This window comes from Cupressus sempervirens, chromosome 3 (genome assembly GCF_028749045.1).
Source record: "Cupressus sempervirens isolate cs-2001-9-10 chromosome 3, ASM2874904v1, whole genome shotgun sequence".
Classification (NCBI taxonomy): domain Eukaryota; kingdom Viridiplantae; phylum Streptophyta; class Pinopsida; order Cupressales; family Cupressaceae; genus Cupressus; species Cupressus sempervirens.
Genome location: NC_143120.1, coordinates 734,912,424 through 734,935,584, shown reverse-complemented (window position 1 = coordinate 734,935,584; position 23,161 = coordinate 734,912,424). Strand labels below are relative to the sequence as shown.

At 32.2% G+C, this 23,161-nt stretch overlaps 1 protein-coding gene across 1 annotated transcript; it reads left to right on the top strand.

The window, feature by feature from the left end:
• Positions 1–7,221: 7,221 nt before the first annotated feature.
• On the top strand, positions 7,222–7,979 carry LOC149568895 (putative germin-like protein 2-2). The gene is made up of 2 exons (XM_089816800.1): positions 7,222–7,357; positions 7,447–7,979. Exons 1-2 carry the CDS (start codon positions 7,222–7,224, stop codon positions 7,977–7,979), a joined length of 669 nt encoding a protein of 222 aa, XP_089672926.1.
• The last annotated feature ends 15,182 nt before the right edge of the window (positions 7,980–23,161 follow it).

The window sequence follows — 23,161 nt, the reverse complement described above, 5'->3', positions numbered from 1 at the left end:
TCTACTTTATTTTTTATTAGTTGTATTAAATGACTTCAAGATGTATAATATTATCAATTTATGTAACAGAGATGTTGTAAAAACTCAAATTTATAGGCTCTACCAAGTCCTTCCCTTGCAAGGACCCTCCTATACCAATTATAACTTTTTAATACTCTTTATGATCTACATGTATCATAGTAAGAAACAATCCTTCTAGGTTCCATCATTTCCCTCTTTGGATCATAATTTCAATGTTCTCATTGAATTGTAGGTTTAACTATTTTATTCAAGTTAAGATATTTCGAGCTACTCTTACCAATTGAGAAATTATAATATGGATAATTTCCTAATATCTCGCCTAGTTTATGTTTCCCTTGCCACTGTCTTCTCAATTTCACCATACATCATTTTATAAGTAGTCCCCTTGAAGTTTACTTACATTTATTTTTTACTATTTCATGTCATAAAATTAAAAAATATTAACTTATACGGATTAGATTTATAATTTTAAAAAAACAATGAATCAAGTACTCCAATTCAACGACACAAATACGGATTAACTATAACTAAAAAATTGAGAGTTTAAGTATATATTGGTCAAAGAATCTATGGTCAACGTGTCAATAGAACTTAGGATCCCCTTTGTCTGTTTTATAGAGAAATTAAAAGTATGTTTTCACATAGATAAGGGACATCAATATATGAAAACGTGATATAATGGACCATTTTAATTTATTTTTAAATTGATTTAATGGTATATCTCATAAAAGTTATGAAATGTCTAAATCCTATTTATCTATAGATCCCTTTGAATGCCTTGCGGTAATTCCGTCATGAGTTTTAGTTATTCTACACTAAATCATTACTAACCAAAAAAAAATTCTTTTATTTATGTGGTTTGGGATTTGGATTTGCATACATCCACTCATGTGCTTTTTGTTTCTCCATTAATTTATAAGTTGAGATTTTCATTATGTATACAATTGTGTATCAAGTGACATAACTAATATAATTAAATCAAAAGTCTATAAAATGAATCTTTATCTAGATCTATATTGAGTGGAAAGCGACATATTATTTCTTGTATCATATAGATGAAGATGTAATCGTAGCATATAAATTAAAATAATTTTATTTAATGCTTTAAATATTAAAGGCATATGTTTGATGGTATAGTATGTGTCATTCGCATAAAATTTATGGTTTAGCAATTAAATCCTGAACCATATCATTTTGGTTCACAAAAAAAATGGTAAGAATGCATCATATATTTATAATAATATTCTTAACAGATACAAAAGAATGCACACAACCCTCCTAGGGCATACTTCCCATATAATTTCACTATTAGTTGGCACCCACGTGGTTGGAATAGGGATGATGTCCTAGACTAAAATGATAACTTCAAACCAATTTACCAACCCATAATAGAGTTTTATCCCATAGTAACAAAGTCATTTCAAGGTATTTGGTTTCATGGATTCACATAAATAATTATTTATTCTTTGCATGACCCAAGTTTGTGAAGGAAGATACCAATAAATAGAGGATTTGCCAAAAGGTAAAGAAACCTTTTTTTTTTAAAGAATATAATAACATAATAATATCAATGTCGACTCTCTACATCTAATGATACCAAGGACTATATTTATTTTAGGTACTAAATAGAAGCATTTACAGTAAGCAATGCCTAGAGAGTTCCACATTATACACTCAATCAAAGTAAAACTTAAATTAAATAATGTAAGGAGTATTAGTAAAACTAGCCTAAGAGTCATATTGTATCATAGAAACCTTGAAAATATTCAAAAATGCGTATTCTATAGGATAAAATAATAAGGTTTATCCAAGTATTAACAAACGCATTATCTATTTCTAAATTAATTATTGGGAATTTGTCAAACTGAGACACTAGCATATTTTTTACTCAAACAAATCAATCCAAACTTGTATAATTATTATAAGGGTGCCCCTAAAAAAATAGAATGAGTAAGAGTACACATGTATGTATAAATAAAATAGAAAATACCTTGAATCGTCAATTATAATTCTAGGAATCCAAAATTCCAACAAAGATGAAATAATGAAACGCTGTTGAATAAAATTAAAGATTGAAGGGTCATTCATGCCACCATAATATCTATTAAACTAGTTGAAATAATAAAATTTCAAGAAATTATTTAACCCTCGTCTGACCTCAACTAGAAAATTAAGCCCAACAAGAAGACACAATAATGGATCGTGTTTCATCCAATCTAAGGCTGCCCCCACCAAATAGAGTCCAATATTATTATCTATTGAATGTAACAATTTTTAATCTACAATCCCTTAGAGCTCAATAGTGTTGAAATATTATACAACTTAATCATTTTTAAATCCTAAGTTTAATATTTTTAAAAAAGATTTATGTGGGTTACAAAATTTGTATCATAAATATAACAACCAATAGAGAAAATATAATAATAAAATTCAGATGAAGTTTTAGCGGTGGTGCCCCTAAAAACCCCCCACAAGGTCGTTACCCCTTGACCTCGTTGTATACCTAGAAAAGGGGCATGAGAAGGATTTTTCTCATACACCAGGAAAGGGGCATTTCCCCCAAATGCTAGTAGAATAATTCAAGGGGAAACTATACTAACAAAAGTTGGAAAAAAATTACCCTTTGAGTCTAATTTAGCTCCATATAAAAATACGATTACCGTATACCTACACGCACATACCCTTGTCTATTTAATATTTCATTCTTTTTCACTCATCAACCACGTATATGTTTTATGATTCTTTCTAGTTTGTCTTTATTTTATTTTTAATCAATTATATCAAATGACTTCTAGACTTGGAAAATTATAAGTTTGCGTTACAATGAGGTTGTAGAAACTCATTCATCTGGTGCATGTCAAGCCCTTCCCTTTCTAGAACCCTCTTATACCAATTATAACTTATTGCATAATTTTTTTATGATCTAAATATACCTTGGTAAGAAATAGTCCTTCTATGTTCCATCATTTCCCCCTTCGCATCGTAGCTTCAATATTCTCCTCGATTTGTAAGGTTTATTGTTTCATTCACATTAATATATTTCAAGCTACTTTTACTCATTGAGAAATTGTAATATGGATATTTGCCTCATATATTTCCCAAGTCATGTTCTCCTTGTCACTATTTTATCGTTTTCACAATACTTCATTTTAGAACTAATTGCCTTGGAGATAGTGTACATTTTTGTTTTTACTGTGTCGATATGTAGGAGATCATGGTATGCCAAAAAGTGACGATATGAAATATAAGTCTTCATTGAAAAAAAAAAAAGAAGAAGCTATTTTTTAAAAATAATATCGCATTTTGTAAATATTTATTATTACGTCACATTTTACGCTTCTCCTACTATAACAAAAAAAAAATGTTATCAATTTGATGAATTCAATAATAACTTAAGGTGGTCAAATATGAGATTTAATATTCTACAAAAAAAAAATTAATGGAAAATTTGTAATTATCTAATTTCTTAGAAATAAATTATAAACAAATATGTGCTACATCCTAACATAATTGTATTACTTAGATCTAGAATCTTGTAAAAAAAAAAATATTATCATTTGACTTTGTTTAAGATGGTTAGCCATTCACCTGTTTCTAATCTTCTTATAAAGAAAAATTGTACTAATGTATTCAAATTTAAAGGTTTCATCATATAGAAATCATTCTTTCAGAAAATGATTTTCATATTACAAACTAGATTTAATTTTGTACAATTTCTTGTTGGAAACTACAATTGAAACAATTGTTTTGTTGTCATTAATCTCAAACCTATTGGTGAGATAGTGTTATCTGATCTAACTGCCATATCTATTTGATTGATTAAGAGGATTTGAGAAGTTGTTCATAACAGAAGCATCTAGAGGATAGGTTGAGTTTTGATGAGGAAACTAAAAATTGACACTTGATTAGTTGGAATTTGACAAGATGTATTGATTGTTCAAATCATGTTACAAGAGGAGAAGCCAGTAACGATCAAGTCTTGAAAGTGTGATAAAAGATAGATCAAATGTATAGGCTTGACAGAGTAACATAGTAGAAGACTAAAGAATTTTGACGTACATGCCAAGTGATGCTAGTGCCAACTGGGCTACAGTAAGTGTCGAGTAAAATCAGTATTGACCGAGCATCAGTGTCGACCGAGTGACAGTGTATATGTCGAGTGAGAAATTTAATAGCAATCGAGTAACCCAATGATGACTGAGTGTCAGAACACAGTGTTCCCCAACGAACAACATCTTAACTGTTTGCGACGAATCATAATTTCTAACCGGCCAAGTTGATTTCTTGGGATATGGAAAGCGTGTTGAGATAAGAATCAATGAGTTTGATCATTTAATTCTAGGAGAGGATTAGGTAAACGGCCTAAGAGATGGATTCCAAGAGAAGTTTCTACAAAAGAAGAGATAAACAAAATGGTGATCATATATAATTTATTTGATGGATTGAATCCTAAATCCTAAGATCTGCAGTGTTGATTAAAAGGAAAAGGATCATGATTTCCTGTTTAAAGAAGTACATGGGTAAAATTTCTATATGAGCAGAGAGACTGTATGCTTGTAAACAAGTTCCATAGATTTGGAGTTATTGTTGACATTATTGACTGGCGAATCTAAGCAGAAGGTTGAATTGAGTTGAGAGGAAGTGAAGGCTGATTGCTTGAATGGTTGCCAAGCAAATCAAAGCTGGGATGACAATGGAGGCCACACAATGAATCGGTACATGAGAACTGAACTGAGATGTGTACATGCAAAGTGAGTTATACTTAAATGATCAAACCGGTTATTACTTTCTAACCATTGTAAACAGTATTTGAAATCCTTTAATCAAGGTTGACCGAACAGTCATAGTGACCTAACAGTCTATGTAATTCCTCTAATAAGTTGTCGTTCTAATGGGATGTTCTGAATTCCTTTAACAAGGCCACTTCTAATAGGGTGACTCAATCCTTCAAATAACAAGGTCACATTTAATAGTTTGTATTGAAAACTTTTACAGGGTTGGCTCCTAACAGGGCCCGCTTAAGAAGAGTGAAACTTAGTGAAATGTTGTTGGTGGTTTTTCCTAAATTGGGCTTGCATGTTCAAACCTAGTGACAAACTTATGTGAATCTTATTGTGGCATTTTATCGACTAATGTTTACATTCTGTAAGCCTGCTATTTTAGAACAGTGAACCGCTAGCTAATGTTAATAGAAATTTATAGTGGAGACCGAGCAATAAAATGATAAGATCTGGAGTTGTTTAAGTGTTTGATTTTTCAATTGGTACATCTCGACCTTGGGTAACTAATTCACCCCACACCCTCAGTTATTATAAATATTCTAACACTTTTCATACATATTTTTAGCATAACATGATAACTTATTCCAAAAAAACTTGTCAACTTTCCTGACACTAATTTTCTGAATTTTCATTGCCACTTAAGAACCTAGTTTGACATACCATGATCCTTCAAATACCCATGTTCTTTCGCGTCATTAAATTTCACAATATTCTTTCGTAAAAGTTTAACTTGTAATATTTGATAATGACGAATCGGATAGGCCAATTCAGTGACTTAAGTATGGATTAGTTGCAACTAAAAATCTTAGGATTCAAAGATGTCGTGCTCAAACAATCTATGTTCAGCACGTGAACAGAGCTCAAGCTCATCTTAGTTTATTTCACAGATAAATTACAACTATGTTGTCACATACATAGGGAAGACTAATCTATCTAAATATAATATAGTTATCTTATTTTACTTTATTTTTAAACATATTTTGAGGTCATGTCTCATAAACATTATAAAATTTCTAAACACGTGCACCTATTCTTTCCTTTAAATTCTGTACAATTATTAGTTTTAATGATCCTTGAGAATGTAAAATGAATTATTTTTAATTTCTATCCTTTATGAATTTATTTATCTAATTCCTTTATCACACTACAATGAATGTGTCACTTATATCACTCAAGATAGATTGTGATAAAGATTTTTTTTATGTCATTTGATTTAATTACATGTTGTATATAACTAGATAAACAATTTCGTTCACGAGAAAAATTTTGCCTCTATAAACTAATGGTGAAATAACCTATTGTAGATTGCACCTATAGAGAGATACATATGGTGTCAAGCTATCCTTTTGGAACATGGAAACACTCTCAAGTTTTGGGTGAACCTGTGGTGAGATTGAATCTCTAAATTAAGGGGTGGCTTCCCCTAATGAATCGCCTAAAACTAAATATGGATAGAAAAATCCATAACAAGAAAGAAAATTTCATCATCCCAAACTTAATAAAACAATATTATAGAGCCGGGCCCTTCTGTTGGTTAATATTTCGAAAACTTCGGTGCGCGTGATCGTACGATGTAAAGCGGGCTGAGAAAAATGTGAACAAGGCTGCAGAGTTGGTGGGTTCCTACACAAATAAGGGAAGGGCTGGAACTTTTCTAACACTTAGGGCCCGTTTGGTGAGAGGAATAGGAATACGTATTCCAAAAAATTTGAATTCCTTGTTTGGATGCACCAAAACGGGATTGGAATACGAGGTAAAAATGGAATACGTATTCCATTTTTGGCCCAAAAATGGGATTTTGCAATTCCACCAAAATAGGTGTTATTGGAATACGTATTCCTATTCCATTTTTTTAAATTTTAGAAAACATAAATTTTCGGGTCCGCGAATTCCCATCAAGTATTGGCTGAACCAAACGGAGAACAGGAATACTTTTTATTCCAGAATACAATACGTATTCCTATTCCACTCACCGAACGGGCCCTTACGTACTCACTCGACCAAGTCTAAAGCATTTGAATCTGTTTTGTGGATACGCAGAAAACATTTCCGTGTTGATGAATATACTTTCCTGCACAAAGAGAGAGGAATGGGAAGAACAAATCTACCGAATCAGTTCGAGCAAACGAAAAGACCACCTACTAACCAAATATATTATAACTAACGACTACGTCAAAAATGAATTGGTCCCCTCAATTGTAATGAGCAATTACTCCATCAGCATGAATCAGTCCGTAAATAACAGGTCAACAATTGCATGATATTGGAAGTATATTACAATTAAACAATTACGTGGGAAAGGATTAGTCCTCGCATGTTTCCCCTATATAATAGGCATGTAATGGTCTTGTAATATACACAAATATTCAATCACACATCCATATCCTGAGCTCTTCTGTTGGAGACTCTCCAGCATAAAATGGCGAAGGGAATGATGATTTGCTTGCAATTGTCGTTGGGACTCTTCCTGTTGATGTGTTGTTACAGTGAAGATGTGATGGCGGCGGATGCCGATCCCTTGCAAGATTTCTGCGTCGCAGTCCTGGACAGCGAAGGTGAGTGCAGCAATATTAATCGTTTATGTGATTATTAATGATTGGTGTGATTATAACTACCGCAAACAGTAACAAATTGTATTGATCAGTTAAGGTGAACGGATTCGTTTGCAAAGAGGCCAAGGATGCATCGGCAGAGGACTTCTTCTTCAGGGGGCTGGCGCAGGCGGGGAACACCGACAATGCAGTTAGCTCCAACGTGACCCCTGCCAACGTAATGCAGATACCGGGGCTGAACACGTTGGGAATATCTCTGGTCCGCATCGACTACGCAGTGGGTGGAATTAATCCTCCTCACACCCACCCCAGAGCCACCGAGGTTCTCTTTCTAGCGGAAGGCGAGCTCTTTGTAGGGTTTATCGACACCAACAACACCTTCTTCAGCAAGACGTTGGAAAAGGGAGACGTGTTCGTCTTCCCCAAGGCGCTCGTGCATTTCCAGCAGAATGTGGGGAAGGAGAATGCGGTGGCCATCGCTGCTTTGAGCAGCCAGCTCCCGGGAGTGCAGACAATCGCCAATTCTCTCTTTGGCGCGAACAACCCTCTCCCCGATTCCGTGCTCAGTAAGGCCTTCCGCATCACCCAACAGCTCGTGGTTTACATTCAGAAGCAATTCGCATAGCATTCCCATGCTCAATGCTCAATGCTCAACTCAATTCGTTGCATCATCCAATCTATTCAATAAATAAAAGAACACTAGAACAAGGCGTGGGGAGACCCTCTTTATTATTCACCCTTTTTCTTTTCCATTCCTTGGAATAAATGTACCAGAGTGTGGCTCTAATCTCCGTGCCGTTGTATTTTCTTTATTAAAAAAAATTGTAGTCAAATAAAAGTACTCAATATCATTATCGCGTTCTCGCACTATTTATGGGACACGTTTCAACAAAGAAAATTGGTTCTAGACTTATTTTGAATAGTTCTAAATAACGAGGTTAGTATATCTATAATACAAATAACTGCCTTCTGTTCGTTATGTTATTAAAATAATAAAACAATGAATAAATATTTACAAATGAATTTTACTCAATTCTGATACAGCTTATAAATTTGACAATTAAATATTTCTTTTATAATATGTTTTATGCATTCACTATATTTCTAGTATAGGGTTCCTTAAAAATTAGAATTAACTATATTGGACTTTACATCTATTGTGTTACTCAATCGAATGCATGCTTAAGCTCTATAATAAAGCTCATGCAAAACTAGATTCTTAGAATGTGTGGAGGCACTATCTAAGGTGTTACTAGAATGTGTAATATCAAATTATCTAAGTACGGAATCCAAGTCATGTATAGGAGATAGTAAGATCTGGCCAATCATATTTGAGAAACCTGAAGGAGACAGAGTCTACTTTGTGAATTTGAAGGCATGTACCCAACAAATCATGCTTCGGCCCATAAGAAGTGCAGTTGGGACGAAGAAAAGCATTATATAGAACACGCGAACCTATACAAAGAGATATCTCATAGAGAGCACAAGCTACATTTCCAAATCGAATGTAATAGATGTACACGTTTATATATCACATGTACATTCATTTGAAAACTTTAACGGTTAGATCAATTCAATATTACTTGGTAGTTATCTCCAAAAGCTTGCAAAGCTTAATGAGCTATAATCAGCTATCCAAAGGTATGAGTGTGAGAATTTCTATGATGGTAAACTAACATCCTCACAAATGAAACATGTCATGATACGAACTTTAATGTTCTACAATTCTAGATCTTGCGGCTCCGTTCCCTTGATTGATACATAATTTGCGTCTTTGTTTCATGAAAAGATGGAGATGAAGATGTATGATTTCGTATTGCTATGGTATAACAAAATGTATAAATCTCTCTGCTAGATACTAGATGCATTAACAAGGAATGGAATAGTATCTCTTACAATAGGGGTCTATATTGTATGCTAATAAGAAGCAATTGTCACGAGTTACCCCATTCGAAACACAACTTAGAATTCAAATGTTTTTTTTTTTTTCAGTTAACTTATTTCTTTCCTTAATACTATTATCTTGGAGCGGGGATGACTGCGAGGCAAGCTGCATTTTCTTACAGTGAGTGGGCCAACGATGGAGGGAGAGAGGGCTCTGATGATGCCACACCAGACGAATGGAGGGTGCTTCTCAAACATGTGTCTCATTGGTTCTTCCATGGTATGGCAGTGGTTTTTGCAGAGTAATGGACCATGCTTCTTTATTTCGGGGGATTTTTTGACCCACGGGATGCTCGCTTCTCAGAGGTGTTTCTCGATGGAGGGAGGATCTCTGGTCTTATTGGTGTCCTGTTGGGTCAGTGGGGAATCTTCCTTGATGATGCCCTCTTTGTTTTTTCATGTGGGAAGTCATATTTTTTTCTTTTTCATGGTTCTACCAGGGGTGCCTTGCTTCTGGGTTTGTCAGATCTGGGACTCTTTGATGGGTTAGCAGTTAGCAGTGATGGATCTATCCATTCCATAGGTTGGTGGGTTTTCCGCATTTGAACCTTTGTTTTTTACAGAGGTGGACTTTAGTTGAGGTTTTTTTTTCTCGTTGTTTGGCACTAGGTTCTTTTATTTCTAACATTTTCTAATGTTTTTTGTTTGTACGATGGGTCAGCGCCCTCTTGCTGCTTTTTATATTCAAAAAATTATTTATTTTCTTGATACAAGATGTCAATTTGTGTAGTGATGAAGAAAGTCCAAAGGTTATTAACTTCTTTAATTTTGTAAAATTCTCTATTATAGGGCAAGAAAATAGAGATACATCTATTACACTGTGATAAAATGCAGGTCTTCATCTTGTATAGTAGTCCAATAAATTTGCAACTTTCAGTTCTAATGGTTGAGAAGTAGCTAATAATGGATTATTACATTTATTACAATAGGGGGAGCTAATGTAGAGTTGAAATAATAATTTAAATGAAAATTCATGGCGGTGATGAAGTTTGTTAAATAATGAAACCTGGTTTTATTTTTATCAATTGCATTGATGGAGTAGAGGGTTTAATAGTTAAAACTTGTGCACTCTTTCTAATCTTTGTAACATTTCTCAAATTTTTGAGAATTCTATTTTCTGGGCAACCCAAAAATGTTCATGAAAAGGGAGGGAAAAGGTAGTAGTAAGGAATATTAATAAGAGCTTACAAACATAAATGATCTTCACACTCCAGTTTTAACTAAATATGTAAAGAAAAATGGTGGAGCCAAGAAGTTGAAGGAACTATTAAGAAAAAAAATAACTATCAGATTTCAACTTCAATTAAATCGCGCGAAGTAAAATGGTGGAATCGAAGGCTTTCAAACTGAAGATTCAATTGATCGTTGTTGTTGTTATACATTGTGAAATAATATAAATATTTTGATAGAGATAATTTCAGGAGCGTGTGTGATAGATTTTATCCTACCATTTTATTGAAATTTACAACTTCATGAGAACTGAAATTTCTAAATCAAAATGACTTCTTAAAATTTTCAATTTGATTGAGCTATTCTGTCATGCCAAAGAATTGGGGCAAAAACACACCAACAAATTTTATTTTATTTTTAGATCAATAACACCACAAAGCTTGAAAAGTTTAGATGCACACGTTAAAGTATAGGTAAAATGAGAAACAGATATGGGATCTCCTAACGATGACCTGTCATTTCCATTCAAGTTTATCATCGATGAGTGTGAAAAGGTCGTTAAATCTAAGCATTCGTTATTAAATTGATTTCATCTTTTTTTTCATTATTGCTTTGATTTTAAGGTAATATATTATAATTAAACACAATTAAACCAAATTATCGTAAACTCGCAATAATAAACAACTATCTAGATATATATTCAACACTTAAAATTTAATCTAATAATCTAACTTAATTTTACAACCTTTACTAATCTAAAACATTTTAAGATACAATAACACTAACCTTTGATTTAAGAACGATATAACCACTTAAAATAATAAATCTAAATATATTTGAAAATGGGTTAAATACAGCAGCTAATTTATCTTAGACAACCTTTTCAAATCAATAATGATACTAAATTTTTAAATATAATCTAACATACGAACATTCTAACTAAAATGTACTAAATAACTAATATTTAAAAACATAATAATTAAAATTACTTCAAAATAATACTAGCAAAATTTTTTTTTAACAAAACTTACTCATCTAACATTAATTTGAAATCTAACACCTTATTACTTTTATTTACATTTAAAATATTATACTAACAACATAAAAGAATACCAGACCCACTAACAAACACAATTTACGACTACCCTTAAAATAGTGTTAATATGTACGTTATAACATTATTTTGAACAAAATATTAACAACAATATAACTCAATAATTCTAATAATAATTTAGACAATTATAACTCTAATTTTTTTTTAAACATAGAAAAGAACGAACTCTCCAATACATCACAGTGATCGTCGAGAGAATGAAAACTGACCAGGAGACAACCAATCATAACATGAAGACCAAATCAGACATTGACTCCCACCCGAGTTTACACAACAGGTTTGACATTGAACTAGACTAGGGAGAAGGTGGATTTTTTCGACAGGAGACATCAGGCACACCACCAAAATAGGTGCCCTTTCGGGGCTATAACTCAAGAACTTCTGTTCTTCCATTCTTACATTCCAAAACTCATACGTGGTTTGTGTTGACAAGTAGGGGCCCATAACACCCTACCCTCTCTCCCTCTTCTCGTCCTGAGAAGAGACTCTACACTGTCAGAGTCCAACTAAAGACCTTTCCCTGTACATGGCCACTTCTGCCCTATCCGAGGGTGAGTAATGCCAATACACGTATACAATCCCTTTGAAATTCAAAGCAAAAATACAAAGGAAAGACATTTAAGTTAATCTGTTTCAAACCCTCCCAACATACTCAACACACACACGAACATGTGCATAAACAATAAAATTGAAACATGAAGCACAACATGAACAAAATGAGGTGAAGTATTCCTACCTTCAAATTTGGGTTATGGCAATAGAACAAGTTTGAGATGAGCATTCCCTTCCTTCTCCTTCTCCTTCTCCTTCTCCTTCAATCCTGATTTTCACTCTAAAAGTAGAGGTTGGGTGAACACTCCAAACCTCCTCAAAATTGCCTCTAAATAAGATCACAAACTCAACCATCTCTAAAAAGAAATAACTCCCCCACTTGCCTAAAAGTTCTAGAGGCTTCTAACACAACTAGGCCTAAGGCTAACCTCAAGGTGGAGTTCAAGCTATCCAACCCATGATGAAATCAATCGATTTTCGCAATAAAGCAAAAATGGTGTTTTTGAGTGACCATAAAAGTCAACAAAAGGGGCTAAGGGGGTGGAAAATGCCCCCAAGCCATACCCATTCCTCTTGGATACTTAGATTTCATGTTTTTAGGTCTTTAGGATTAATTAGGGACCTATTAAAGGCTAGGAAATTTTAGGACTATCTAACAACCTTCAAAATGTAGATTAAACACTAATCTGGATTAGGGGTAATTAATATCGATTACTAACTTGATTAGCAAAAAGATCACTAAGCTACTCTGACTTAGATCTTTAGGTTACTCGGTTAACCCTAACTATCATGCTGGAATGCATATACAATTCACGAGTGTCAAGGGACACTATAAAAACATTGTTACAAAACATTAACATTTACTGATTACAGAATGATACATTCGTTCAATTCACAATACAAATAAAATACAAACAACAAGGTTTGTATCCTTCATCAAATTTAACCATAGTTTCCACAAACAGTACATAGGGTTCAGTTTTGTTTCTCCGTTAGATTTTCTCAGCTAAAATACCCTACACACTCATTACGCATATCAATAGCTCAAGAAAATTACATACATATATTCAAAATTTATCTGGATAGTTACATGAATCTCTCATATAATTAACTGTTTAATTCATTTCTATTCACATTTAATCATCAAAAATCACATAATCAATAATAACATAACTTATTCATTAATTCAGATTAAGTACTAGTATAATCCTCATTAGGCATGTATATACCTAAACATCATTACGTCACCAATAAAAGAATACTGAACTATCTGAAGCATAAAACTTAATCGTCCAGGTATCAAAATCAACACCCTTATGATTAGGTGAGAAAGCCTTGTATCATCGTTAGTGAAATTTTAATGTTTAAACAGTCGAGATAATGTAGTTTGTTCATGAATCACTGAATATTTAAAACACGAATGTATTAGGATGTCACTTCTTATTAGGACATCTAAACCATTAAACATTATTTCATATCCATTCTAATCTCCTACAACAGTTTTAACAGAGAGATGCATATTTAATAAGTACATGTGAGGAGGGACCTCACATCTTTCCCCATGAAAACAAGTTTTTTACAACAATCAAAAATGAAATCTATTGAAACCCATTGAAAAAATTATATTTTTTAAATGAATACCCAAACATAAAGTAGAATGTCTTGTTTTAATGAATACACAAACAATGAATTCAGCACAAGAAATCTACAAAATTTTCAATTATTGAAATCACAAACTACTATGAAGGCTGTGCAATGTACACAGATCTATACTCAAATGTCTATCACAAGTTATATTTATGTAAACCTAACAAGAAAATCATAGCAGTTTTTTTTTCCAACACAAACTCCGAAATGCCAGCACTAACCGTGCAAAATTACTAAAAAGAGCTTGACATTATTTGTCACCAGATGCTCCTATTTTCCATGGTGTATTCTCCTAGGGCCCATTTGGCAGTAGCAATTAGACTGGAATAGGTATTAGGCATATGTAAATTATGAAAATTTCTAATCCTTCCTTTGGTTGCACCAAATCAAAATTGAGAATAGGTTCATACATATTCTCATCTTGGCCCAAAATTGAGCATTTGTAATTCCACCTAAATAGGTGGAATTGGAATATGTATTCCTTTTCTAAATTTATCTACTCATATTTCATGAAAATTTAAATTTCATGTCCATGAGAAGATTCACCGAGAGCACCCAAGTCAGAGAAATTGGTTTGCTAAAGAAATTTGGAAAATGACCAATTTTGAACAGAGGTTTCACTCTTGGGAAAACCACTATTGGATTCAAGGCATTGATTTTGAATACTGAGATCATATGCCAAAACATCAAGAATGTTTAGGGACATGAAGCATCTTATTACCTGACCGATGAAGAAAATCACAAGGAACTCGAACATCCTCTCTTTTTTTCCCTTCATAGATACTCTTGGACTCGTACACAATGAAATCGTGAAAAACTCTCACAATGTGATCCTATGACTTCAGAGCTTTATACGGTAACTTCAATTATGCCTCACACTTCTTATGTTCTTCTGGTGTTTCCCCTATTCTTGGCTGCAAATTACATGAGCAAGGGTGAGCCAAAGCAATTATACCATGGCATATCATTCTGGGAAGCTAAGTTGTTGATGTCTCTTCTGTTAAGTTTTCCTCCATCTCCAATAGCTAAGTGAGGATGCTCATTGGAACCTAATTTTCAAGAATGACAAGGTCAATCAAGATATCAAATTGGCAAGACTAGACCGTGTTTTTGTTAAAGACAAGATCCAAGTTCCATCCTCAGTCCTCATTGTGATTCATTGCTTAGAAGCCTCAAGGTCTCTAGAATGAAACATCCATCAAGAGTGAAAAGGCACACGAGAATTGGCCTGTTGACTTTCTTTATCTATTATTCAAACTCCAATTTCAATTTCATCTAACCAAATGAAGAATAGGAATACATACTTATTCTCATTTTCTATTCCAGAATAACTAAACTAGAATAATAATTCCTATTCCCATATTTTTATTCCTGTAGCCAAACGTGTCCATATTTTCCATGTATTGAATTTTTGTCTACCCTATATTGGCCACATCTGTTTCATCCTTCTATTTATATGCAAGCATACAGAGGCACATGAAGCTCATGCACAATGTCAAATGAAATCTACAAAAAAAGACACAGATCTCTGAAGCCATATTGTTTCTCTAATTTTATCCAGCATAAAACTAAAAGATACCCTAGAAAAAGAATGAGGCAACCTAAATTAAAATATAGTATTGTTGCTTAATGAATCATTTATATTTGACCATCGATTAAATGGGAAATCTTTAAATCAGCATGATTTCATAGAAATTAAATGACGTATTAAATAATATTTTATTGTATGTATAATTCATGATACGTCTGATTTGATTAATTACTATCTACCCCTAGGAAAGGATTCTTCTAACTTTCTAATAGCACTCTATCCAATGTAGTATAATTACTTGTGATATATTTATTGAAATATCAATGGATCACACATTATTTATATTTTGGTGGGAAGTAGCCTAAGCATTATAAATGGATGCACGGGATATTATGCTACATAGCATTTAGAGAATGAAAGGGGGGCCTAAAATTGTTCCTCAAATGAATCTGTCACTTGTCTACCATGTAAAAACCACATAAGCTCCATTGGAAGAATTGACCGTGTTGGTATCAGTGCTTGGCAGATTATTAATTTTAACAATCTAGTAAAATTATTCCTTAAAGCATCTAGTGAAACAGATGTCGCAAGTCCCAGCAGGGTCGAATCTCTTGAAGTAGTACTGGGAGATACATTTGGTGCTCATACAGGAGATGGTGCATCTAACGTAGGAATAACAAAAGCGGTCATATACAAAACTCAGCCTCAAACTTTTTGGAAAATAACAAATATAAGTTGTACTACAATTTTTAGGAAGATTAATTTGTTTTAAATCCCAAATATTTAACAAGAAGAAGTATTTTAACGCTTGGAAATGTCATTTATTATTTCTTATGTAAAAAAGAACATTCTTGGAATTTTAAGATGCGGCATGGGTTCTGCAACAGAAATGCTTCGAGCCGATGATACAGAATTTCGTTGAATGCAAATAGTTTTAAAAATTTGCGCAAATATTTTGTAATTATTACTCTCTATTCATCTATTATAATACATTTTATGTCCTTTTAATCACATGTTACATAAAATTATCTAAAATATTGAAAACGTTGAAATATTACATAATTATTAATTTATGCAGATATTAGCATGTAATATTTTATAATTATTGTCTTTTGTGAATATGAGTATATAGATTGCCTAACTTCAAATTAGACAATATGATTTGACGATCATTTTTTAAAATATTAGCATACATTTTCCCTTCCTAATGTCAAATCATACAAAATGTTTTAAAATGTGAAAATATTTATAATTATAATTCTATGCAGATTTTGGCATACACTTTCCTTCTTCATGATTATATATTACACTGTACAATCCAAACCATTGAAATATTATATAATTATTATTTTCTATAGACATCATCACACTTTTGCCCTCTTCCTTTAAATTTTTTAAAAAGTATCACATTTTGTAAATATGAATGATTACATCACATTTTATGCTTCTCGTACTACAAGAAAAAAAAATGTTATCAAGGTGAAAATATAATTAAATTAAGTCGAGAATATTAGTAACATTGCCTAACCATCAAATTATATCATAGAAAGCCTGAAGTATTCAACAAACATATAAAACGAGATAAAATAATAATATTTAGCCAAATATCATCCAATACATTATCTCTTTGTCAATTAATCCTAGAAATCAGCCAAATTAACGCACTAGCATATATTTTACTCAACTAATGGAATCTAAATTTCTATCAATTATATTATAATAGTGTTCCTAATGGCATATAGTGAGCAAGAGTACACACGTGAGTATAAATAAAATAGAGAATGTCTTGAATCATCAATTACACAAATAGGCATCAAGAATTCTAACAAAAATCAAGTAATAAAATTGTACTGAATAAAATAGAAGATCAAAGGGCTGCACACACTACCAACTTGTCCATTAAACTAGTTACAACAATAAGAGACTAAGAAATAGAAATAGGACCCTCGTGTGACCTAAATTAGAAAATTAGGCACAACGAGATGATCTCACAACATTTTATCGTTGGTCACCCAATATTGGGCTACATCCACCAACAAAAGAATCCAATATTATTAATCTACTAAATCTAAAAAGTTATAATCAATAATCCATTACAACTCAATACTATTAAAAGATGCTACAAATTTATCATATGAAATTCATAACCCTAATACATTTTAACAAGACTTGTGTCAATTACAAAATTATGGTTAGAAATATGTCAGCCAATAGAAAAACTAACTTTTGATGCCGTTGTAAAATAATTTGAAATTTGGACAAACTTTTGGGGGATGTTGCCCCTTGAACCCGACCTATACTATAAGAGGAAGCAACCCAAGGACACTGTCCGCAGACCCTATTTAAATGATTAAGGTGGGAAATACGCTAATAAAGATGGGGAAATTTTACATTTTCGGTTAGATTAGGCTCCAAATAATAACCTCATTACCATGTACCTACATGCACTTGGCCCTTGTCTATATAATTTTCTATTCTTTTTCACTCATCAACCACGTGAATCCTTTACGATTCTCTCGTGTTTGTCTCTACTTTATTTTTTATTAGTTGTATTAAATGACTTCAAGATGTATAATATTATCAATTTATGTAACAGAGATGTTGTAAAAACTCAAATTTATAGGCTCTACCAAGTCCTTCCCTTGCAAGGACCCTCCTATACCAATTATAACTTTTTAATACTCTTTATGATCTACATGTATCATAGTAAGAAACAATCCTTCTAGGTTCCATCATTTCCCTCTTTGGATCATAATTTCAATGTTCTCATTGAATTGTAGGTTTAACTATTTTATTCAAGTTAAGATATTTCGAGCTACTCTTACCAATTGAGAAATTATAATATGGATAATTTCCTAATATCTCGCCTAGTTTATGTTTCCCTTGCCACTGTCTTCTCAATTTCACCATACATCATTTTATAAGTAGTCCCCTTGAAGTTTACTTACATTTATTTTTTACTATTTCATGTCATAAAATTAAAAAATATTAACTTATACGGATTAGATTTATAATTTTAAAAAAACAATGAATCAAGTACTCCAATTCAACGACACAAATACGGATTAACTATAACTAAAAAATTGAGAGTTTAAGTATATATTGGTCAAAGAATCTATGGTCAACGTGTCAATAGAACTTAGGATCCCCTTTGTCTGTTTTATAGAGAAATTAAAAGTATGTTTTCACATAGATAAGGGACATCAATATATGAAAACGTGATATAATGGACCATTTTAATTTATTTTTAAATTGATTTAATGGTATATCTCATAAAAGTTATGAAATGTCTAAATCCTATTTATCTATAGATCCCTTTGAATGCCTTGCGGTAATTCCGTCATGAGTTTTAGTTATTCTACACTAAATCATTACTAACCAAAAAAAAATTCTTTTATTTATGTGGTTTGGGATTTGGATTTGCATACATCCACTCATGTGCTTTTTGTTTCTCCATTAATTTATAAGTTGAGATTTTCATTATGTATACAATTGTGTATCAAGTGACATAACTAATATAATTAAATCAAAAGTCTATAAAATGAATCTTTATCTAGATCTATATTGAGTGGAAAGCGACATATTATTTCTTGTATCATATAGATGAAGATGTAATCGTAGCATATAAATTAAAATAATTTTATTTAATGCTTTAAATATTAAAGGCATATGTTTGATGGTATAGTATGTGTCATTCGCATAAAATTTATGGTTTAGCAATTAAATCCTGAACCATATCATTTTGGTTCACAAAAAAAATGGTAAGAATGCATCATATATTTATAATAATATTCTTAACAGATACAAAAGAATGCACACAACCCTCCTAGGGCATACTTCCCATATAATTTCACTATTAGTTGGCACCCACGTGGTTGGAATAGGGATGATGTCCTAGACTAAAATGATAACTTCAAACCAATTTACCAACCCATAATAGAGTTTTATCCCATAGTAACAAAGTCATTTCAAGGTATTTGGTTTCATGGATTCACATAAATAATTATTTATTCTTTGCATGACCCAAGTTTGTGAAGGAAGATACCAATAAATAGAGGATTTGCCAAAAGGTAAAGAAACCTTTTTTTTTTAAAGAATATAATAACATAATAATATCAATGTCGACTCTCTACATCTAATGATACCAAGGACTATATTTATTTTAGGTACTAAATAGAAGCATTTACAGTAAGCAATGCCTAGAGAGTTCCACATTATACACTCAATCAAAGTAAAACTTAAATTAAATAATGTAAGGAGTATTAGTAAAACTAGCCTAAGAGTCATATTGTATCATAGAAACCTTGAAAATATTCAAAAATGCGTATTCTATAGGATAAAATAATAAGGTTTATCCAAGTATTAACAAACGCATTATCTATTTCTAAATTAATTATTGGGAATTTGTCAAACTGAGACACTAGCATATTTTTTACTCAAACAAATCAATCCAAACTTGTATAATTATTATAAGGGTGCCCCTAAAAAAATAGAATGAGTAAGAGTACACATGTATGTATAAATAAAATAGAAAATACCTTGAATCGTCAATTATAATTCTAGGAATCCAAAATTCCAACAAAGATGAAATAATGAAACGCTGTTGAATAAAATTAAAGATTGAAGGGTCATTCATGCCACCATAATATCTATTAAACTAGTTGAAATAATAAAATTTCAAGAAATTATTTAACCCTCGTCTGACCTCAACTAGAAAATTAAGCCCAACAAGAAGACACAATAATGGATCGTGTTTCATCCAATCTAAGGCTGCCCCCACCAAATAGAGTCCAATATTATTATCTATTGAATGTAACAATTTTTAATCTACAATCCCTTAGAGCTCAATAGTGTTGAAATATTATACAACTTAATCATTTTTAAATCCTAAGTTTAATATTTTTTAAAAAGATTTATGTGGGTTACAAAATTTGTATCATAAATATAACAACCAATAGAGAAAATATAATAATAAAATTCAGATGAAGTTTTAGCGGTGGTGCCCCTAAAAACCCCCCACAAGGTCGTTACCCCTTGACCTCGTTGTATACCTAGAAAAGGGGCATGAGAAGGATTTTTCTCATACACCAGGAAAGGGGCATTTCCCCCAAATGCTAGTAGAATAATTCAAGGGGAAACTATACTAACAAAAGTTGGAAAAAAATTACCCTTTGAGTCTAATTTAGCTCCATATAAAAATACGATTACCGTATACCTACACGCACATACCCTTGTCTATTTAATATTTCATTCTTTTTCACTCATCAACCACGTATATGTTTTATGATTCTTTCTAGTTTGTCTTTATTTTATTTTTAATCAATTATATCAAATGACTTCTAGACTTGGAAAATTATAAGTTTGCGTTACAATGAGGTTGTAGAAACTCATTCATCTGGTGCATGTCAAGCCCTTCCCTTTCTAGAACCCTCTTATACCAATTATAACTTATTGCATAATTTTTTTATGATCTAAATATACCTTGGTAAGAAATAGTCCTTCTATGTTCCATCATTTCCCCCTTCGCATCGTAGCTTCAATATTCTCCTCGATTTGTAAGGTTTATTGTTTCATTCACATTAATATATTTCAAGCTACTTTTACTCATTGAGAAATTGTAATATGGATATTTGCCTCATATATTTCCCAAGTCATGTTCTCCTTGTCACTATTTTATCGTTTTCACAATACTTCATTTTAGAACTAATTGCCTTGGAGATAGTGTACATTTTTGTTTTTACTGTGTCGATATGTAGGAGATCATGGTATGCCAAAAAGTGACGATATGAAATATAAGTCTTCATTGAAAAAAAAAAAAGAAGAAGCTATTTTTTAAAAATAATATCGCATTTTGTAAATATTTATTATTACGTCACATTTTACGCTTCTCCTACTATAACAAAAAAAAAATGTTATCAATTTGATGAATTCAATAATAACTTAAGGTGGTCAAATATGAGATTTAATATTCTACAAAAAAAAAATTAATGGAAAATTTGTAATTATCTAATTTCTTAGAAATAAATTATAAACAAATATGTGCTACATCCTAACATAATTGTATTACTTAGATCTAGAATCTTGTAAAAAAAAAAATATTATCATTTGACTTTGTTTAAGATGGTTAGCCATTCACCTGTTTCTAATCTTCTTATAAAGAAAAATTGTACTAATGTATTCAAATTTAAAGGTTTCATCATATAGAAATCATTCTTTCAGAAAATGATTTTCATATTACAAACTAGATTTAATTTTGTACAATTTCTTGTTGGAAACTACAATTGAAACAATTGTTTTGTTGTCATTAATCTCAAACCTATTGGTGAGATAGTGTTATCTGATCTAACTGCCATATCTATTTGATTGATTAAGAGGATTTGAGAAGTTGTTCATAACAGAAGCATCTAGAGGATAGGTTGAGTTTTGATGAGGAAACTAAAAATTGACACTTGATTAGTTGGAATTTGACAAGATGTATTGATTGTTCAAATCATGTTACAAGAGGAGAAGCCAGTAACGATCAAGTCTTGAAAGTGTGATAAAAGATAGATCAAATGTATAGGCTTGACAGAGTAACATAGTAGAAGACTAAAGAATTTTGACGTACATGCCAAGTGATGCTAGTGCCAACTGGGCTACAGTAAGTGTCGAGTAAAATCAGTATTGACCGAGCATCAGTGTCGACCGAGTGACAGTGTATATGTCGAGTGAGAAATTTAATAGCAATCGAGTAACCCAATGATGACTGAGTGTCAGAACACAGTGTTCCCCAACGAACAACATCTTAACTGTTTGCGACGAATCATAATTTCTAACCGGCCAAGTTGATTTCTTGGGATATGGAAAGCGTGTTGAGATAAGAATCAATGAGTTTGATCATTTAATTCTAGGAGAGGATTAGGTAAACGGCCTAAGAGATGGATTCCAAGAGAAGTTTCTACAAAAGAAGAGATAAACAAAATGGTGATCATATATAATTTATTTGATGGATTGAATCCTAAATCCTAAGATCTGCAGTGTTGATTAAAAGGAAAAGGATCATGATTTCCTGTTTAAAGAAGTACATGGGTAAAATTTCTATATGAGCAGAGAGACTGTATGCTTGTAAACAAGTTCCATAGATTTGGAGTTATTGTTGACATTATTGACTGGCGAATCTAAGCAGAAGGTTGAATTGAGTTGAGAGGAAGTGAAGGCTGATTGCTTGAATGGTTGCCAAGCAAATCAAAGCTGGGATGACAATGGAGGCCACACAATGAATCGGTACATGAGAACTGAACTGAGATGTGTACATGCAAAGTGAGTTATACTTAAATGATCAAACCGGTTATTACTTTCTAACCATTGTAAACAGTATTTGAAATCCTTTAATCAAGGTTGACCGAACAGTCATAGTGACCTAACAGTCTATGTAATTCCTCTAATAAGTTGTCGTTCTAATGGGATGTTCTGAATTCCTTTAACAAGGCCACTTCTAATAGGGTGACTCAATCCTTCAAATAACAAGGTCACATTTAATAGTTTGTATTGAAAACTTTTACAGGGTTGGCTCCTAACAGGGCCCGCTTAAGAAGAGTGAAACTTAGTGAAACGTTGTTGGTGGTTTTTCCTAAATTGGGCTTGCATGTTCAAACCTAGTGACAAACTTATGTGAATCTTATTGTGGCATTTTATCGACTAATGTTTACATTCTGTAAGCCTGCTATTTTAGAACAGTGAACCGCTAGCTAATGTTAATAGAAATTTATAGTGGAGACCGAGCAATAAAATGATAAGATCTGGAGTTGTTTAAGTGTTTGATTTTTCAATTGGTACATCTCGACCTTGGGTAACTAATTCACCCCACACC

What these genes read in the sequence shown, in the direction of transcription:
- LOC149568895 (XM_089816800.1), top strand. Translation starts at nt 7,222, where the DNA reads ATGGCGAAGGGAATGATGATTTGCTTGCAATTGTCGTTGGGACTCTTC. An exon ending in CGCAGTCCTGGACAGCGAAG is followed by an intron (nt 7,358 to 7,446) that starts GTGAGTGCAGCA and finishes TGTATTGATCAG; the next exon opens with TTAAGGTGAACGGATTCGTT.